Source organism: Notechis scutatus, chromosome 1 (genome assembly GCF_049901735.1).
Source record: "Notechis scutatus isolate UNSWTSFEM ecotype Mainland chromosome 1, rNotScu1.2, whole genome shotgun sequence".
NCBI classification, from domain to species: Eukaryota; Metazoa; Chordata; class Lepidosauria; order Squamata; family Elapidae; genus Notechis; species Notechis scutatus.
The window spans coordinates 337,468,431-337,482,595 of record NC_142009.1 but is presented as its reverse complement, the minus strand read 5'-3'; the positions used below and the strand labels follow the sequence as shown (position 1 = coordinate 337,482,595).

Sequence of the window (14,165 nt, the reverse complement as noted above, 5' to 3'; positions counted from 1 at the left end):
GAAGAGGGAGTCAAGCTATTCTGCAAAGCACCTTAGGACAGAACAAGAAGCAATGGATGGAAAGTAATCAAGGAGATCAGAAATCAGAACAATTAATCAGTGAAACAATTTGCCTTTAGGAGTTGTGGGTGCTCTATCAGGTTTCAAAGAAAACATTGGACATTGTTTGAAATGGTATAGGGAGGTTGGACTAGAAGACCTCCAAGGTCCCTTCCAACTCTGTTACTTTGTTATTCTGATCTAGGAAGGAAGGTGACAAGAATGACTGGGCTGCCTCTCCTGCTGTTGCTGCTCTTCTGGCTCCTGCCTACAACTACTGCTAAGAAGATTTCAACCATATCTTCTTTCAGAAGCCCTTTGAAAATGCTGGATGAATGGGGCTATTATAGGCCTGGTGACTTGATTATTGGTGGGAATTTACCCCTGGGAATTGTTCGTTTCTCCGATACCCCAGAATTTGAGAGGGACCCATTCCAGTTTTCTGATCTAGTTGCGTAAGTTTCACCCAGCGGGAAACATCCAGTTAATTGTTTGCTTTGTCAGATACATTTGTTCTAGTGACATTTGCAATATTCTTGTGTAACTAGAATCTTTGTGCTTTTCGTACTTTAATCTGAACCATTTGACACGTATCGCTATTCAACTTGCCAATGAATTGGGGGGAAGGAAAGGATGAGAAGGAGTGCAGACCAGCCAAGATTGTGTGAGCCAAGAACCCACCAAGGTCAATTCTGCAAGCGTCCGACAATGAAGTGAACTGTTCTCAAAACAAAAGACTTCTTCATAATTGGACAGCATTCTGGGTCTCTAAAGTTTAACTATGGGGGACTTCCGGTGGCAAGGCAAGGACGGTCAGAGGGGCAGAAATCCGCTCGTGATTCTAGCTTCCCTTTCCTTGAGTTTGGTACGATCTTTCGGGGTGCTCGAGTCTTGGAGAGACCCGTGCCGGTGTGGGGGAACCTCAGGCTGGAGTGTGGGGAAAGCAACCCCCCTGCAATGAAGAGGAAGCCCTCCAGAGCCCAACGATCAAGAACAGCCTCCTAACAATGGAGGCTCCGAAGTCCGGACTGCCACCGATGGGAAGAAAAGAGTGAGTGAAAGTTTGCAAGCTCGGGGGGGAAAGAGAGTTGTGGCAGAGAAGATATTTGACTGACAATAGACTGATTTCAGGCTGTTAAATACTGTGTGAATGCCAGCTGTGAGCTCCAAGAGAAAGCGGCTACAAAAGAATTGGTCTAGTGAATGTGAAAGAGCTTGGCAGGCAGAAGAGAGTCGGAAATAAAAAAGGAGTAAAGAGAATTTTGGAAGTCTGAAGACCAGCACGGGGGGGCGATTAAAAAGACTCTATTATCACTAACATTTGGATTGAAGCTATTAAATCGGAGCCAGAAGCAGAACGAAGCCGATCGGGAGAAAGACAGAGCAGCGCCATAGGCAGTATCCAGAACGCTGAAGTGTCTACAACAAAGTAACAGATCTAACTGTCTGAAGGGACACAATCTAATCTATAAACTCTGGGAAAATTGAGAACAGATCCTAGCAGAGGAGACAGTTCCTTTTCTATTCGAAGGAGATCAGAACAATTGATTTAAAGAACATTAAAATATAAGTAAAAGAGGAAGTCTTTAAACGAGTGGGAACATTGCTTACTGGCAGCTGTTACTCAGCAAATCTTCATTTGCCATTTCCGGTGTGCTCGAAGTGGAAGCTTCCAAAGTGAAAAGCGGAAACAAAAACTCTTGTCTTTGGAATTTTCTTTTTTCTTTTCCTCTACCCTTTTCTGTGTGTACATACTTACTAAAATAGCCTCTCTTCTTTCTTACTTGTTGATGGTATGCTACGTTGAAATATGCTTGCTTTTTTTTTTCCTCTGATTTCCTCTTGATAAATATGTACATTTAGTAATGAAATATTAGAGTGTTAAAATATTGGATTAATTAATTTAATTAAGTTATTATTAATAGAGATTGTTATAATTTGAATGGGAATATAGGGGAGACAGTAAGAATATTAAGCATTAGTTATTTAACAATCTTAGAGCTCTCTAGACCAATATTATATTTCATTGTGTGGGTTTATCTGTGAATGTAATATATTTTGTAGTTAAGGTTACTTTATATTGAAGTTAAACTAGAGAAAAATATATACACTTTACTAATTAGTTAAGAATATAGCTACTTAATAGATTGATAGATCTTGGTCAATTTTAGTTACAGAACTAAGAATACTGAATGCCAATTTGGAATAATATATTTAATATTGTACAACGACAAAAACAAATTTTAAAGGAAATGACTACTACAACCACCACTGCTTTGAAATCTGGTAGGAAGGTTAATCCCACAATAGTGACCACTTTGGCAACAACTTCACACATGGCACAAAAAACAATAGAGGAAACACTACCAACAGAGAAGTCAACTAGCATCTCGAATGCGAATATCCAAGCTATGTTCCTAACTTTACAGGACTCATTGACAAGATTGCAAGAAACAATGATTAAAAACCACAGTGAAACAAGGGCAGATATCAATGAATTGAAGGAAGAAATGGGGAAACTAAAGATAGAAATGAAAGCGGACATTTCCAAAGTAGAGGATAAAGTGGGGGTGTTGCAGCAGGCCTTGGAGAAAAACGAAGTTATAATAAAAGAAGTAGAGAAAAGAACCGAACGAACGGAAAGGGAATTAGAAAGGGTGGATGAAGATCTCAAAAGCATGAGCAAAGAAATGGAGGACTCCCTTGTCCTCCTAGAAATGGACAAGGCAGCAACTTACCTAAGATTCCAAAAATCTTTTAAGATTCCAAAATGTGGCAGAATCAAAAGAAGAAGACCTGGAATACTTGATGGCAGAAATACTGGCCGGTTTATTGAAGATGGATAAAGATGAAATTCAAAAAGAGTTTGATGAAGTCTACCGGGTCAATACAAACTATGCAAGACGCCACAAATGTTCCAGGGAAGTACACATACGATTCACTAGAAGATGTGTTCGAGACATGATATATAGAACCTCAAGAGATAAAACAATAACCTACAAAGAGAAAGAAATTGTGATTCTTAAACAGATACCAAGGAGAATAAGGGAACAAAGGCGTGACTATAAATTTTTGGCAGCATATTTAAATCAAAAAAGAATCACATTTAAATGGCTTATTCCAGAAGGAATGTTAGTGTCGTGGAAAGAGAGGAAAATCAAAATAGATACTATGGAAAAAGCCCAGGATTTTTACGAACGGATGGTGGGCCCACAGGAGCAAAGTAGTAGGGAGAAATTGGACACAAAGTTTCAAGAAGAATACAGTGGACATAAAAATAGAACTGGAACGGTAGGAAACCAAGAAAATACCTATCCACAACAAAAGACAGAAGGAACTACATCAACACAAGCGCAAGAAGAGAGAGGAATTGTTACACGACAAAGAGTAAAACAAAACTAAATAGATGGGAGAAGAAAAAAAATTACTATCAATAAACATAAATGGTTTAAATTCAACAATTAAGAGAAAAAGGATATTATCTAAATTAATTAAACATAATGCAGATATAACGTGCCTGCAAGAAACCCATATAAAGAAGAAGGATGAAAAATATTTAGAATGCCCGAAATTAGGAAAGTTATTTACCACACCAGCAGATGAGGAGAAAAAGAAGGGAATCGCAGTATATGTGAAAGAGGATTTGAAATCTGAGCTAATATGGTCGGACTTAGAAGGAAGGACTCTGGGTTTGCAGATCTGGATTAATGATATTCCAATTCTTTTAGTAGTAATATATGCCCCAAATGGAGACCAAAAAGAGTTTTTTAAACACCTATATGGAAAATTGGTTGAATTGCAAAAAAGAAATATTTGTATGGTAGGGGACTTCAACTCCATTGCTGATTTCCAAAATGATCACAGTAATGCCGGAAGAATAAAAGGGGAAGAGAGAGCTCCCCAAGATTTGTAGGGAAATGATGAAAGAGCTAAACCTGACAGATATATGGAGAAGATTACATCCTGAAAAAAGACAATTTACATTTTATTCAAATCCCCACGAAACATGGACACGGATTGATATGGCATGGATGAGTGGGGAAATAGCAAACGAGACAAAAGAAGTGGAAATTTTGCCTAATGAATGGGCAGACCATAATCCAATACAGGTAATATGGAAGGGCAGGGTAAAACCAAAGAAAAGATGGACCTTAAACACTCAATTAATAAGAGAGAAAGAATACATTAATAAATTAAAGGAGGAATTGAATTTTTTTTATTAAAGAAAATGATAATGGAGAAACCACGAAACAAAATGTCTGGGATACGATGAAGGCGGTTATAAGAGGCACAACAATCTCTTATAATGCCAAGAGAAACAAGGAAAAATATTCCCAACAAAACAAATTACAACAAAGAATTAAGGAGCTAGAAACCCTTCTACAAAATAACCCAAAAGAATCCAAACTGCAAAATCAGATAAGTATAGCCAAACACAAACTGAATTTAATTGATCAAGAGAAAATGACTATGAATTTGAACTTAACCAGACAAATCTATTTTGAACATGCCAACAAGCCAGGAAGATGGCTATCTTATAAATTGAATAAAAAAGAAAGAGAAGAGATTGATATACCAGTTAATAGATAGCAAAGGAGATACATAGCAGGAAATAGAACAGAAAAAAGAAATCATTCATAAATACTTTGAAGATTTATACAAAAGAGAGGATGTCAGTGAAGATAGAATAAGGAATTATCTAGATGAAGTAAAGGATAAGGCAATTGGGGAAGAAATGGCTGAACTATTAAATAAAGACATTACTGAATCGGAATTGAAATCAGCAATAGAGAGCCAGAAAATAATAAAACCCCGGGCCCAGACGGGATCCCAGGGGAGCTGTACAAAGCAATAGCAGATCAAATCGGACCACTTATGGTGGAAGTTTTTAATGACGTTTTACTAGCAGCCAGGATGCCGGACTCATGGAGGGGGGCACTGATTTCGCTGATCCCGAAGGAGGATACAGATCCCAGATATATAAACAATTACAGGCCGATTTCACTCCTAAATACTGATTATAAAATATTCACTTCTATTAAAGCAAACAGATTAAAAAGATTGCTAAACTTGTATATACATGAAGATCAAAACGGATTCCTTCCAACTAGGCAAATAAAGAATAATCTAAGAATAGTATTAGACGTACTAGAATTTTATGAAGCCCACCCAGAGAGACAAGTAGCACTCATGTTCCTAGAATCAGAAAAAGCTTTCGATAATTTGAATTGGCAATTTTTAATTCAAAAAATTTATAATTTGAATCTGGGTACCAAATTTGAAAATATTATAACAACTATATATGATACACAACAAGCTAATATAATAGTGAATGGGGAATGCACCCGCCCAATAAAGATAGAAAAAGGAGTGAGACAGGGTGCCCACTCTCTCCCCTGCTCTTCATATTAGCATTAGAGACATTATTAACACGAATTAGGCGGAATTCAGATATAAAGGGATTAACAGTTAAGAAAGAGGAATATAAATTGCAAGCGTTTGCGGATGACATGATTTTCTTCCTTGAAGAACCAAAAGACAGGGGACCAAAATTGATGAGTGAATTAGAGAAATTTGGAGCAGTAGCGGGACTTAAAATAAACAAAAAAAAAAACCAAATTAATGACCAAAAACCTAACAGAAAAACAGAAAATAGAACTAGAAGAAATAATGCATATACAAGTGACAAAGAAAGTGAAATACTTAGGAATTTGGCTAACCCCACACTGTAAGACACTTAAAGAAAACAATTATGATAAACTGATACACCAGGTAAAGAAAGATTTAGAATCGTGGGGGAAACTTCAAATTTCACTACTAGGCCGAATTGCTACTATTAAAATGAACATTCTCCCTAAATTCTTGTACCTATTCCAAACGATCCCAATTAAATTACATAAAAAGTTTTTTGAAGAACTCAATAGAACAACCCTGAAATTTATTTGGCAAGGGAAAAAACCCAGAATAAATGTAAAAGCAATGCAGGATATGAAGAGCAGGGGAGGGTTAGCATTTCCAAACTGGGAGTTATACCATATGGCCACCTCATTAGTTTGGTTGAAGGATTGGGTGAATTTAACCAATAAAAGAATACTATTTCTAGAAGGCCATGATTTACAAAGGGGGTGGCACGCTTTTCTATGGGACGTAGGAAAACCAGTCAAAAATATTTCCATAGACATTTAATTAGAGACGCACTATTAACAATTTGGAGGAAAATAAGGAAAAAACATTATACAAAAGTACCAGTATGGATTTCAACAATGGAGGCAATGATTCACCCAAACAATTTGGAGCTTACCAAAATGATTAAATACAAAGACTTATTAGACCCACAAGGAAATTTGAAACCGAGGCTGGATCTTCAGGAGCAAGGACATAAAATTGATCAATGGGTTTACCTTCAGATTCAAAGCAGATATAAACAAGACAAAAAGAATTTGGAATTAATAACAAACTGCAACAGTTAGATAAAATTTTATTAGGATCAAATAAAAAAAAAACATAACAAAATTTTATAACCACTTATTAGAAACAGAACTAGAAGAAGAAATTGTAAAAGGAAATATGATTGCTTGGAGTAAGAACGTAGGGCGCAGCATCACATTAGCGGAATGGGAGAAAGTTTGGGGCAGAAACAATAAGATTACCAAATCGGCAGCATACAAGGAAAATCTTTATAAAATGTTTTATAGATGGCATCTCCCACTTCGAGGTTAGCGAAGATGCACCCCAACATGAGTCCGCATTGCTGGAAGTGTAGGAAAAAGAAGGAACCTTTTTCCATATGTGGTGGTCTTGTGCAGAAACCCAAAAGTATTGGAAGAAAATCAAAACTTGGTTGGAAGAAATCACCAAAAATTTAAAAAAAAAAAAAAAAAAAAATAAAAAATTATTATTTATTTTTTTTTTTTTTTAATTTAATAAAAAAAAAAAAAAAAAAAAAAAAAAAAAAAAAAAAAAAAAAAAAAAAAAAAAAAAAAAAAAATAAATAAAAAAAAATATATTATAAAATAATATAAAAATAAAAAAAATAAAAAAAAAAAAAAAAAAAAATAAAAAAAAAAAAAAAAAAAAATTTTAATTTTTTTTTTTTTTTTTTTTTTTTTTTTATTTTTTTTTTTTTTTTTTTTTTTTTTTTTTTTTTTTTTTTTTTTTTTTTTTTTTTTTTTTTTTTTTTTTTTTTTTTTTTTTTTTTTTTTTTTTTTTTTTTTAAATTATTTTAAATATTTTTTTATTATTTAATAAAAACTATGGGACTGTAATGTTTAACTATGTAGCTTTGCACAGGAAAACCTCAGGGCTGGTTTTAATTCTTCAGTGCTGAAATGGTGTCTCCAATAAATTTTACTTTTGGAATTACAAAGTTCCCGAGAGTGTTTACAGATTCAGATTACAGATTAACAGAGTTGGAAGAGACCTTGTAGGTCATCTAGTCCAACCCCCACCCAAGCAGGAGACCCTACATCATTTCTGACAAATGGCAGCCCAATCTCTTTTTGAAAGTCTCCAGTGATGGAGCTACCACAACTTCTGAAGGCAAGCTTTTCCATTGGTTGATTGTTCTCACTGTCAGAAAGTTTCTCCTTATTTCCAGGTTTAATTGCTCCTTGGTCAGTTTCCATCCATTATTCTTTGTCTGGCCTTCAGGGGCTTTGGAAAATAGCTTGACCCCTTCCTCCCTGTGGCAGCCCCTCAAATATTGGAAGACTGTTATCATGTCTCCCCTGATCCTTCCCTTCACTAGAATTTTCTTGGGTTTGCTGGTGACACCATTGACATGATTCAGATGAGGGCATAGAAGGGGAAATCATCAAATTTGCAGATGACACCAAGCAGGGGAAAATAGCCAATGCTTTAAAAGATAAGCTTAAGATCAAGAAGAATCTTGACAGACTTGAACCCTGGGCCCTGAATAACAAAATGGAATTCGGTGGTGAGAAATGTAAGGCAAGAAAAAACAAATGCACATGTATACAATAGGTGGTACCTGGCTCAATAGTAGTAACTGTGAATGGGGTCTTGGAGTTCTAGCGGACAACTAATTAAGTAATTTAGTTTAGTTTATTGTCATTACGCACCCTGTACAACTAAATTAAATGCCATCTTCAGTGTACATTATATCTATAAAAATAAAACACAAACACACATCCTTCACATTCTATACAATTGAATTGAATGAAAACCAGGCTGCCCTGAAGATGGAAAGTTGCCGGGATTTAGGTTTTGCTTTGGAGCGGTGAAGAGACTTTGCCAGAAGACACTAAAGCAATTAAAACTATGATATTGATGACTGATTCAACCAATAAAAAGAAAATGCTCCCAGGATCAAACAAAAGAAAAAAAATTATACAAGAAGAAACTTCAAAAAGCGAACAGGAAAGGGGGGTGGAGAAGATGGGTGAAATGTTAGAAAGAAAGAAGGAAGACCAGGGAAATTTAGAAAAGGGAAAGTTGGCTAAAATTAAAATAAACATTATCCGAAAAATTTAGAGATAAGGGTTAGGGATTTTATAAGAGGGATACCACATGGAGCATATATTGGTGTTTAATATAAAACTTTAGGGAAATATTTTAGGAATGAGTAATTACATAAATGAATATGAACTGTACATAAAAGGTGTTGTTATGCACCCCTTTTCTGGAGGGAATGGAAATGAATTTTTAAAAAAGATATGATTATTAACGATTATAAGTAAAAGAAAAGAACTTTAAAAAGTGGAACTTTTTTGGCTAGAACATGGAAATATCATATTATTGGCAATGGTTATATGTGCAATGATTTGGGGTCATCCTGACCTAAAGAGAACTGGTTAATGATCTATTGAATTAAAAACCTGCTGAAGTACAAAACAGGAAAAGAAGAAGCCATGAGAACGGGGGGTTTCCAAGAGATGAGGTTCTAGGAGGAGTTAGTGGGGAAAAAAACCCCAGAGAAATCTAGGGACTAACCAAGAAGGAAAAACAGGAAGGATGATGTGAATGGAGTCTGTATGTAAAACCCTACAAATGAAATATCCAATCTAGGTGTGGTGTTTTCATGCTTCTAATGTTAAGGAGATGGAAGTCCTATTCTGACTTTTTGCAAATCTCATATTGATAATGAATTAATGGTTCAAATATAAAAGCTTTTACGGTTCTCTGGTGAGTATTGTCTCTATTTTTGGCATTTTGCATTACAACAGGAGGCTTTTAAGAAGAGATTGAACAACGGTCTGTCCAGAATGGCACTGATCTCCTGCTTCAACAGGGGGTTAGACTAGGACCTCTGTTAATCTATATTCTGTTGCCTTGTGTTCATCAATGGTTGCTTACCTGAAGAAACTACTCCAAGAGAGAACCAAAGTGATAAAGGACAAGGGAAATCTTTACCTTTTACTAATGTTCCTCGATGTTATTGTTACTTTAGGCCTGTATTGAAGAATTTCCAGCAGTTCCTGGCCTTGATGTTTGCAGTAAGAGAGGTGAACAAGGATCTGGTTCTCCTCCCCAACATCACCCTTGGCTTCATCATCAATGATAACAGCCAGATTCAGAGAAGGATTTTGTTTTTCAGCCTCTCCATGCTCTCCACACGAGGCCAAATGGTTCCAGGTTACAAATGTGACAAGCAGGACCCTCTGCTCTCCTTCATCGGAGGTCTCAACCCCAAATCCTCAAGGCAGATGGCCTCCATCTTCAGCACCTTCAAGGTCCCACAGGTTAGAAAGGTTGACTGGATATTTTACATAGTAGACAAATAACAGAAGCACACAGAGACCTATGTATAGTATATGACTTAGAGAATGTATTCTGTAGTAAAACCCATTTTTATATTTTATCAGTCAAGACGCATTTTTATATAACCCCAAAGTGATAATGAGATAATTCTGAAGTACTATATTTGACAAGAGAAATTCCTTCCTGACTTTTATAAAAGTGGAACTTTCGGTGAAGATGGCCAACTGATGATACACCCGACTTACTAACCAAAGGAACTGGCTTTCCTTTGGTTTATATGACTCTCCTGGGTTAGGGAAAGTCCCAGATAACCCAACAACAGTCTGCAAGTAGCTTAGAATCTGTGCTTCAGGGTGAGCTGGTGAGCTGTTCAGCTGGGGGAGCCTGCAGTCATTTTGTTGTTGAAAAAGCTGCATTTTTTGAATGTATTGGCTTTCATTTTTTTAAATCACTTTTAGGGGTTGTTATCTTTCTTAAGCTAAAAGAGGCTCCCTTCAGTGATAGTCTATTACTTCTTTTTGAAGATCTATGCCACAACTCAAGAAGCTTGGGAAACTCTGAAAAATATGATCATAAAAGCCCAGTCCAGCACAATACCACTGAAAAAGAAAAACAAGAATTCCAAAAAGAAACTAGCATGCATCTCTTTGCCAAATTGAAAGACAAAAACGACAAGTATAAAAAAATGGAAAGAGGGACATATAACTAAGAAAGATAGCCAGAATCTGCAATGACAAAGTCAGGAAAGCAAAGGCTCAGACTAAACAAAGACTTGAAACGAAAGTCAAAGATAATTTTAAAAAAGTTTCTTCCAGCACACAAATAACAAGAAAAAAAATCAAGAAAATTTTTGGTCCATTCTGGAAACTTCTTTATTGTTAAATGACAAGAAAGAAGTTTGTTGAAGGCAAGCTAAAATAAGGAAGCAGGGGATATTATTTTTTTTAACTTTGACAGAGAAACGTAAGGATAGAAAATTGTGGATTTTATTTTATTATTTTTAAGTAATTTGTACCTTGGTCTGCTTTGCCGTGAGTGGCTAAAACTTTCTGATTTTTATCAATTCTGATTAGTCAGCAATTCTTAAATGACTTACAAAAAAAATCCACTTTTGGACTACAAGAGGTAGCTAAGAAGATGGAGCATGGACTTGAACAAGTTAGCAGAGATATGTTTGAAAAAATCTTAAATAAAACTTACCACTTTATAGATCCGTGATGGCGAACCAATGGCATGCAGAGCCATTTGTGCAGGCATGCAAGCCTCAGGCAAACTTACCTCAATGTGCATGCACACACCTCCCAGCTGATTTTTGGGCCTTTTTCGGCCTCCCAAAGGCTTGAGGGAAGCCTCTGAAGCCTTTGGAGGCCAAAAAATAGGCCCATTTCATCACTTCCTGTATTTCCGGAAATACTGGAAGTGACGAAACGGGCCCATTTTTCAGCCTGCAAAGGCTGCAGAGGCTTCCCTCAAGCCTCTGGGAGGCCAAAAAAGCCCACAAACAGGCTGAAAATCAGCTGAGAGGCACAGTGCAGGTAAGGGGGAGAATCGTGTGCATTGCTTTCTGGGTGCTGGCATTTTTGGCACAGGAGCCCCAAAAGGTTAGCCACCACTGTTATAGATCAACTATGTTCTAAGGGTGTTTTTTTAAAAAAAAAAAAACTACTCAAACTACTTTAGAGATGCAATAATGTATAGAAAGTTATCAAACCACAAAGTCAATTTCATAAATAGCTGACAATGCAGGGAAGTCAGTTGCAATTGTGGAATATAAACCTGACATTAACCTTTATTATGATGGTTTAAATATAAACCTCCCAACACAATGGAAAAAAGAGTTCAACAAAAACCTGCAATTTTTAAGAGGCCAAGCTTGGGATTTTTTCTTCATCCATATTAATAAAGTTGAGAAATCCTTGAGAAAAAACAGAACTTTATAATTCCTTGATTGACATTCCAAAGAAAGGAAAAGATTTTATTCTGTGATGATAAGATGAAAGCAGTGAATTAATTGGAATTAGAATGGATTTTTATCAGTCTGATATATGTAATTTGAAAGAAACTTTTAATGTAAATTGGGTTTGAAAATGTGTTCTTTTCCTTTATATATAATGCTTAAGTAATTTCTAAAACTTTTAAAATATGATTGAAACTGTATTTGAAAGTATCTATATTAAGAAAGTTAAAAATGTGTATTAGAATTTATTGATTTTAGAAATATTTTCTAAATAAATGTTTAGAGTTTTAAATGAATATAAACAAGAAAAAAATTACTCTATGAGAATAATGTGATGGGAGTGACTTAAATTTAATGAGTTAATTGGAGTTAGTTGGATTTTTATTGGTCTAATCTAGATAAAAGAAAGAAAACATTAATGTAGTTTTGTGTTTTGTTTGTGTTTATAAAAAGGGTTTGAAAATGATATCTCATATATAATCTGAGTAATTTTTAAAGCTTGTAAAATATTACTGAAAGTGAATTTTGAAGTATGTATATTAAATGGAACTTTTAAAAAGATGTACTAGAACTTATTGATTTTAGAAACATTTTTAAAACAGATGTAAAAAAAAAAGTGTTTTTCCCCATTTAAGGTTAAAGAATCTGAAAGAATATAGTGAATTTTGTTAATATAAATGATGATAGTTTATAAAGATTAATAAGTGTAAGCAGAAATATATATTACTTCCACAGCAAGGAAGAAAAAGCATAGACGGTTAAATTGATTGCTTTATTCTAAGAGAAGAATATCTCTAATTATCTTTCAAATTTGGAAATTGCTTCTGGGTTTTTTGCTTGTGGTGGAAAAAGTTAAACTTTGATTTTGGTTTTGCTGATTGGACAGATTTGTCTCTGTAGAAATGGCTGGTATATAGTAGTAAAAATATTTATGTATATACTAGTAAAAGTAAAAAGTTGAGGCTATAATGTGGCTATTTTCTACTATGCTAAAGAGAGTCGGAGGTAAACATTTTTCCTTTCTTTTTCTCCCTTTTCAATTTCTCTCTTCCATTCCCTTTCTTTCCTTCCCCTATTTTCCCATTATTTTTATTTTCCTTTTGTATTTTACATTTTGATTAGCTAATGCAATTTGTGAACCTGACTTTTATAAAAGTGTAGCCACCATTCCAGTGCAGTTTATTCTCTGTATCAGGGTTTATAGTTTGTTCCACTCGGTTTCTGAAACATCATTAACAGGCAAAATACAGAAGTGGTAACTGTTCCTAGGTAGGGAAGAATCTTAAACTTGTTAATCCAAATGAGGCAATCTTGCCCCTGGGCAATAAGCCATACAATGGGGACCCCTTAATTCACCATGAAACTTTACTTTGTGTCTTAATAAGATTCTCACTTTTTTCAGTTCAGTGATGGCTTTGAGTTCTCTGAGGGAGAGAGAAAAGTTTATCCTTCCTTCTTCCGGATTAATCCCAAGGAATTTCCCCAATATGTGGGCTTAGTCCAGCTCCTCCTGCATTTCCAGTGGAACTGGGTTGGGCTTATTGCCCCTGAAAGTGAGAGTGGAGAACGTTTCGTCTCATCTCTGGTGCCAATGCTCAAAGAGAAGGAAATCTGCCTGGCTTTCACTGAAATCATGGACTATTATTATATTGAAATGTCAGTCTCAAAATTCCATCATGTTTGGAAAAAAATGTCTATGTGTGAAGTGATTGTTCTGTTTGGAGATTCCAGAAGTATTGAAAATATACAGTTCATTGTGCATGCTCAAACAACATTCAAAGGCATGTCATTTTGGAAAGTTTGGATCTCAACTTCCCACTGGAAACCTAGTCTGATGGTATTTCATCATGCGTCCACTGGTGTAAAGATCTTCCATGGGGCTTTGCATTTCAGGGACCACACCAGGGATGTCTCAGAATTCAGAAATTTCCTCCTCTCTTTGGACTCTTTGAACACACAAGGGGGCATCTTTCACCCTCCATGGTGGGAAAAGATGTTTAGCTGCTATGTCCACGAACCAGGCAAAAAACCTCCAAGCAGGCTTGAACTGTGTACAGGAAAGGAGAAGTTAGAGGATCTCTCAGCTTTAAAATTTGACATGAGCATGACAGGTGAAAGTTACAATATCTACAATGCCATTTATGCTGTGGCACAGGCATTACATGCATTGCATGGGCCAGTCATGTTGAGGCGTGGGAAGAGGATCTCAAATGTACGATCCTGGCAGGTAATTTCTGAGACAAAAAGTACCATCCACAGATCTTTCTAGAGGGAACTTTCTCATGTGAATTTTTTTGGGGTGGGGGGAGTACTGACTTAGTGTGTAGCAGCAGCCAAAAAAGCCAATGTGATCCTAAGTTGCATTAACAGAGGGATACAATCAAGATCAAGGGAGGTACTAATCACACTCTATAAAGCCTTAGTAAGACCACACCTAGAGTAATGCATC

General features: G+C 35.7%; 1 protein-coding gene across 1 annotated transcript in view; it reads left to right on the top strand.

Moving 5' to 3' along the window:
* Positions 1-363: 363 nt before the first annotated feature.
* LOC148133577 (extracellular calcium-sensing receptor-like) overlaps positions 364-14,165 on the top strand; it is a 55,526-nt gene continuing 41,724 nt past the window's right edge. Inside the window, exons 1-4 of the mRNA XM_087965565.1 lie at positions 364-494; positions 9,449-9,740; positions 13,119-13,372; positions 13,610-13,943. Of these exons, the coding sequence (XP_087821691.1) occupies positions 364-494; positions 9,449-9,740; positions 13,119-13,372; positions 13,610-13,943 (1,011 nt within the window). The remainder of the gene's footprint in view (positions 495-9,448; positions 9,741-13,118; positions 13,373-13,609; positions 13,944-14,165) is intronic.